At 31.0% G+C, this 7206-nt stretch overlaps 1 protein-coding gene across 1 annotated transcript in view; it reads left to right on the top strand.

Moving 5' to 3' along the window:
- Positions 1-1610: 1610 nt before the first annotated feature.
- The window catches only part of LOC118196536 (uncharacterized), a 248138-nt gene continuing 242542 nt past the window's right edge, over positions 1611-7206 (top strand). The window contains exon 1 of the mRNA XM_085816935.1: positions 1611-1937. Coding sequence (XP_085673061.1) covers positions 1900-1937 — 38 coding nt within the window. The 5' untranslated portion in view covers positions 1611-1899. The remainder of the gene's footprint in view (positions 1938-7206) is intronic.

Raw genomic sequence — 7206 nt, 5'->3', positions numbered from 1 at the left:
TTCCTGGCAACAATTTGGAAAGTGATTTCAAGGCATTAAAAGTGATACGTCGAAAAACCCTGTTTTGAGACTAACAGCCCGTTCGGACGAACGCCTCTTCGGACTAATAAAACTGCCAATAGTTTTAAGTTTACTTCATCAAATCGTTGCAATACCGGATCACACAATTTCATTCTCGTTAAGTAGCTTCTAGCAAAGGAAAGCGCATAATTCTCAGTCAACTCCTCTTATGTGCCATATTTGGCAATAGTAACTTACTTTCTCTTCTCTAAACGGAAGTCTCTCTTCAGAGGTCATTATTTTAATAATACTGAAGAGATTCATTAAACAATACCTTAATCAGAGTCTTAAACAGTCTTCTAAAAGATGGGGTATAGGAAGGAATCTAGCCAGCTGGGTATGAAAATACTGAATATTGTACAGACTTAGGGAGGGATAAAGCCAGTCAGGGACTCCAGGCAGTAAGATTTTCAAGGCCCTTAAAATTTTATATACTTGTATGCTAGAAACAGAACTAAAACACAAATATTCAAAAAAAGCGCACAGAATTCCTTAATATTATTATTATTTTAATTAAATACAAATTAAGTATGTTGCTGCAATAATGAACTTTTTTCCATCTATAAAGGAAATTTGCAAATATTTTACAAGTTATGTGATCTCTAAAACATGTGCCAACTTTTTTGATCCAGAAACTTGTACTTAATTAACTAGTCAAACTAAAGGGGAAAAAATTAATTGGTTATCCTAATCTTCAGAGGTTTTGATTCATTAGTAGTTTAATAAAAAAAAATGCCTTCAGCTTTTTTATAGTTCCTATTCATCTTGTGTAACGATAACCTAATGATCACTGGATTGTTTCCAGTTGAATAGCATATGATTAAAATGAATGATTGCTCCGTTCAGTTCTACATCAGAAAAGATGAATTAAATTTGAATAAAAAATAATCAAGACAAGCTCAAAATCCAGTAGACTAAATGTAAAAAATTAAAATAAAGGAACAATTATCCAGCATTCAAAAAGCTTTTTTTTATTGTGTATTACAGATGTCGCTCTATTTGCAATGGAATTATATCCCGATAAACCGATGTAATTTGGTTGTAGCTTGGCTTAATTTAAAAGTACTCAGAGAATTTACAATAACCTAAGTCATTTGTAAAAATAAACATGCAAAATTCAATTTTTGCCTTTTGAATTTTAATTTCTTGTTAACTAAATTTTATTTGTTAAACAATAATAACTATAATTGAAACAGATTACTCATGAATATTTTTCACACTAAAATAGACCATCTGGATATAAAAATTCCTAGCGCCGGCTTAGTGACAGGTTAAAAGTAACCGGGATTTTTTTTTTTTTTTTTTTAAATTTATATGTTTGTAAGGGTTTGAAAACTGCAGCATCCTCCAACTGGCATGTCCGCTCTTTCGATGGAATGGAAACTCCGTCTTTCTGACGACCTTGAAGTGGCTCAAAATGGCGGGGGATGACAGCCTCGCGTGCCGCCTCATTCTTTCAACAACAAAAACACGATATTCTTCGGTGACGTCACGACCTTGATTCCTCACCTGGCAGCCTTGCCGAGCGTCGTTTTCAGTTTCTTCTCGGAGCGCACTCCGTTTGGGTCGATGTCCTTCCTCCTCTTGTTCTCTCTACGGATGCTGCCGGACACTGTCCGAGTTTAGTCCAAACTTCCAACTCCGATCAGTGGGCGGATCTCTTCTTTTATTCTTCGAAAGGAGGAAAACAACAACTCGTGTTTTTCTCGTAAATACAGATCTCTAGCTCTCTGTATCCGGCTCGGAATGTTGAATTGAAATTTCAACAGAAATTTCTGCAGAAGGATTCAGAGAAGAATTTGTAATAAGTGCCTGCCTGCATTCTGCTTTTTGTCAGTCATGCTTCTGGATTTTACCAGCTCCAGCCAGCAAGTAAAGTAAGTGATTTTTCAGTTTATACAGTTAACGCAATAATTTATTGTCAAAACTATATTATATTAAAATCTTCTTTGGTAAGGTATATTTAAATACATTAGGAATTCAGTGTTTTATGCTGAATTACTAGGACTTAAACTCCTTAATTATAAACCACGTGAAGGAGTTGATAATTGTTTGCAAAAATTCTTTTTGACTGTCAGACTACAAATATTAGTTATACTGAAAGGCATGAAAGTGTCTATTGAAATTTGTCAAGTAAAATCTTAGGATGAACATAAAACATGAACCTCTTATTTTTGCGTTTTGGATTGAGTTTTCGTCTTATCTGTCTTCTAACCAAAAGGATCACAACCAAAGTAAAAGGTTAAAATAAAACTGTTTATTTGCACGAATAAAGGTTATATGTCTCAGAGTTTAATGAAAGCAGAAAATAAAGGTAATCAGAATGCACGATCAGATTAAATAGAATTCGAAGTAAAAAATTATCATGTTTACCTAATTAGCAGTCTCGCCTCAGTAAATCCTCGCGAAGCAATCGGACTAGCAAAAGCTTAGCCGGCAAGTCACCTTGGAGAGACATTAGGTATTTTTTGGAAGCAGGCAAGATGAAAAATGAGCAATCGCCTTCGCCGGGAATCGAACCACGGACCTCTGGAATACCGGCCTAGCGTGCAGAACCACTACATTACGAAGGCACGCTAGGAAGGCGGAACCTTATAACCTTTCCTACAGAATGACGAATACTGTGTTAGAACTACTAGCACAGAATGTCGGACAACCTATACTGCGAAGCATTTTAACTAATTTGCATTTTAGTGGCAATCAAGATTAGTAGTCTAAAATAATAAGATAGTCGATAGGTAAATAGAGCTAAACCAAAATAATAAGACAGTTAACTAGATTAATGAACTTAATTAACATAAAACCTTATAAATTGTGAAAGCTTTTTTTCAAGTAATGAATTATAACTAGGTAACATATTAATGTTTTGCTTATTTAAAAAAAGTAAATTAATGCAAAATGTTGTTAAGAATATGACCCTGACAATTCAAGAAAGTTTGTAAGTGTCATTGCATACAGTCATGTTGCATTCAATTCCACTGACACACACACACACACACACACACAAAAATTCATGTCATAAAAGTTTTACAATAAAAAATAATTTTGTTCTTTAAATTATAAAAAGAAGGTTTTCGATACTAAAGGCTAGGCCATAAAACTTATCCTGCAAAGCTGCAGTTCCCTCTTTGCTTTTCAAGTTTCACAGTCTAAAAAACATGCTTTTTTATGGGAGGTGAATTTATTTAATTACTCTTTGTTTATGTTTAGTAAATTCTTAACGTGATTTTTAAGGTATTTAGTTCTATTTAAGATAATCAGCGAAGTAATTATAATCAATAATATTTCGGTTAAGTGACAGGTTAGATTTTTTAAGATGTTAAGTAAGTTTTATCCTTACATAAAAAAAGTTCAAAATTTCTTACCAATTATGTTATATTTACCGTGGATAGATCAATCGCTCGGTTTATCAAGTGTTGTCACTCATTGCCTGAAACAAAAGATGTCTATCTTCCATGTGCCTGACGCATAACGAATTTTCAGACTTTTACCATTCAGCAATATGTTATAATTTTAATTTATCATTCGAAATTAATCCACGTGTAATTGCTTAAAAAATTAATCTATATAAAGCTATATCATTTAAAAAGTATTAATGCTTTTTCAATTTTTAATAATGCATCTAACTAATAGACATTAATACGCATTAAAATGCATTTTTGTAATTAATGAAAATATTTCTTACGCCATATATTGCTTATTTGGTGTAGAAGAGAGTGATTTAAGCATAGAAATAACTGCAATGTTTTCTTCCTCATATTCATACACTATTAGCAAATCGGTCAAGACGCTAATTGCGAATTCATCCCATTTCAAAATGTGACTTTTTAAACGAATGTTTAATTATCTGTAGTATAGAATAATGTTAAACAAAAGAAGTTTATAATAGATGGCAAAGTTATTGTTTATTTCCAGAACCAGTTATTACCAGAAATATTTATATTCATACGCACACTAAAAAGCGAAACGATGAAACATAAATAACGATGAAATAAGAATTTAGATATAATATACATTATTCGAGATTGCTGCTTGGCATCTCGAAGCGTAATTTAGCTCAGGTGGAAACAATTTATCTATATACAAATTTTGAACAATACCCTAATCTATCATTATTTTCATTTTAAATGTTTTAAGTTTGCGCTTTCACGTGAAACAATACTTTATCTCTAACACTTCCGACATGAACCGATAAAAATTAAGACATGTGATTTATTTTTTAATGTTATAAAACAAATCATCCCTTCCATATGAAAATGAGCTCACGAATTTTAATAATTAGCATTAAATAAATTTCAGATTTCTGAAAATTTTCAGGCTTTACTTTTTAAGTATTTACTGGTGTTTTACTGGTTTATTACTGGTGTTTGCTTTCTAATCGCACACATATGCTATGACTCATAAAATAATGAAAAGTAAAAATGTATCAAATTAATTTATGAAGTCTTTATATCTATGTATGAGAAATCTTAATTTTTCATGTTTGAAGATTTTAACACAATTTACTATAATTAAAATTAGCAAAGCAACGAAGCGTAGATATAGTCAGTAACTCAATCGATTTCGAGTGTAAACAGGTGCTTTGCGAAAGACTGTTCATTTACAATACTCTTTCTATCTGGATCTTATGAAAACATGAACTTCATGTAACTACTCATATGCGTGTCTCTCATATGTATAGGGTGAAAAATCGAAAAAAAAATTAAAAACTACATTTCGCTGTTTTGACATAACAAAAATGAGGTGCTTGTTATGGATGCACTTGAAATCAACGTTAAATATATTTACTCTTTGCTTTTCTAGCAAGCAAAAATATTTGCTTGCGCACTGAATTGCTGCTGCGCTAGAAAATGCTTTCTTCTGCAAAACTACCAGTATTCTATATAGTGCATTAAAAGTTATCTAAAACTTACACTGAAGACCCTACACGGATTACACCCATTCTAATTAATAACAGTTATTTCTCATCTAAATTTCTCCTAACAACTCTTCTAACAGAATATTTCGTGAAATAATTCTTTCCTTCTTTTCCCGTTCGAGTATACTTCCTGATCAAACTGTAACGATTCTCTTCACTGGTTTGAAACTGATTGCATCCCGCTGTTACTGGTGTTTGTTTCACTGTGTGTAGGTTGAGGAAGTCGTCTATAAGCAGTATTAGATATTATTTTTAATTTTCCTGCTAACCCAGACAATAATAATGCATTGTTATTTAGATGTAAAATTCAGACAAAAATTAAGCAATTACAAATGAAAATAATATAACAAATATGCAAAATGTATCTGCTTCTTTCTTGCCATTTTCGGGCATTTGTTGTTTTGTTTCATTTTACTTTATTTCTTCATTTATTTATTTATTTTTGCACGCATTTAATTTAAAGATTTTAACTATTAACAACTTTTGTAAACAGTATAGTTATAAATACAAAAAATAAGCAGAACTAAAATTGAAATTTTTATTGACTTTTGATGTATTGCTGCTTTGTTTCGTATTGATATTTTTTGATGATACCTGTCTTTCAACTTTTCCGTTTTTTATGCGCATTATGCATGCATATATGTACACGTATTACGCATTTATTTATTTGATATAAGAAAGTATGACGTAGTGAAGTTCCGAAAAGTTGTCCCTCATACTCCGTCGCAGATAGTGAGGGTGAAGTATAATAATTAGCAGCGGAAATGCCAGTGAAAAGTATTTGAAGTTTCTTTTGCTTGAAAGGCTGCAAAATTATGCCTCCAAATGACGCTGTTACCAAAAGAAGAAAAAAAAAAAAAAAAAAGAGAGAGAGAGAGAGATTCTTTGGGTATGCGTATTTTTACTGTGGTAGTGGGTCATGATTTTGAATTGAAATTACTATGCTTTTGATGATGTTTAATATTACAATAAATGTTACAGACTGAGATCTAATTTTTTTGATGGAATTGATTTTTAAATCAGTAGTATCAAAAAAATACTGTGTGCTATTCCTTATAAACCAAAGCGTGTTGTCTGTCTCTCTAATGACTTTTTTTTTTTTTTTTTTTTTTTGCAGAATTTCCATTTAACAGAGATTTGATTTTGCAGCGTGTCCTCAAATTTGGGAAGGGAATGCATAAAATAAAGCTGGAGTGATTATTGTTTTATGTAGTAGTATTTTATTGTAAAGCTAAATGTTATTGTATTTTGCAAGAAAAGATCTCAAGTTTGTTATAGAAGTTTAAATTTACTACTGAATTCGGTAAAGTAGAGAGTCCATATATATGATTTCTTGTTTACTACGTGTTTCTTCTTCAAATAACTTGGAAGTACACATGGACGGCTGTGTGACTGACCTTTGCCAAAGAGAGCTGCATTTGATATACCATTATATACTGAGATTCTCTAAATTTTAAATCAATAAATTTAAAATCAAAATAACGCTGTTTTTAACTGTCAATATTATCTAGTGCGAGAATTATTAAAACCATTACAATTGTAATTCTTCAACCAAAATTGAAAATAATAATAGAATTATTTAATTATTGACATAGGTAAACATAAACTTATAATTTTCTTTTTATGGTACAGATTTTGAATTAATTGTAATCTAATTAATATTTAACCCAATTATTATGTCTTTACATCGTTATTCAATACAGTTTACTTTGTATTACTATACAAAATTTACTTTGCATACTTGCCTACAAGCAGACCCGTACAAAGATATTTTTTTACCTGAGACGAAAAGGTAAATGTGTGCTCCTATATATATTTCAAAATAGCTATATTTGTATTAAACAAAAGTAACTGTATTAAATCAAAATATCATAATTCTTATAGCATAATTATGCCACAATTCTTAAAGTATTTTTAATCGTAGCTTTAATAAGTCAGAAAAATAATATAGTCAATTATTTATAACTTTCAAATAAAAATGTTAAAACATTCTTTTTTGATAAATAAGAAATAACATCGAAATGCACATCGTATTAATTTCCAGGTTTTCTTGCAATTCTTCCTATTTCTTTATTAATTTAAGTTTGCCGAAGCTTATTTCCCTTAATAATAACTAACAAACTTAAAAACGTAATTAAAGTAATTTTCTATTTCGTACAGTCGATTTGGCGCCCCTTCTAGTGATTCGCCTGAGACACTTGCCTCACCCTTGCCTCGGCTCTGCATAC

Source organism: Stegodyphus dumicola, chromosome 5 (assembly GCF_044657685.1).
Source record: "Stegodyphus dumicola isolate Sdum_Otavi_A_Nest chromosome 5, ASM4465768v1".
NCBI lineage: Eukaryota > Metazoa > Arthropoda > Arachnida > Araneae > Eresidae > Stegodyphus > Stegodyphus dumicola.
Note: the sequence above shows the minus strand (reverse complement) of the source record. Positions and strands in the feature narration are given on the sequence as shown.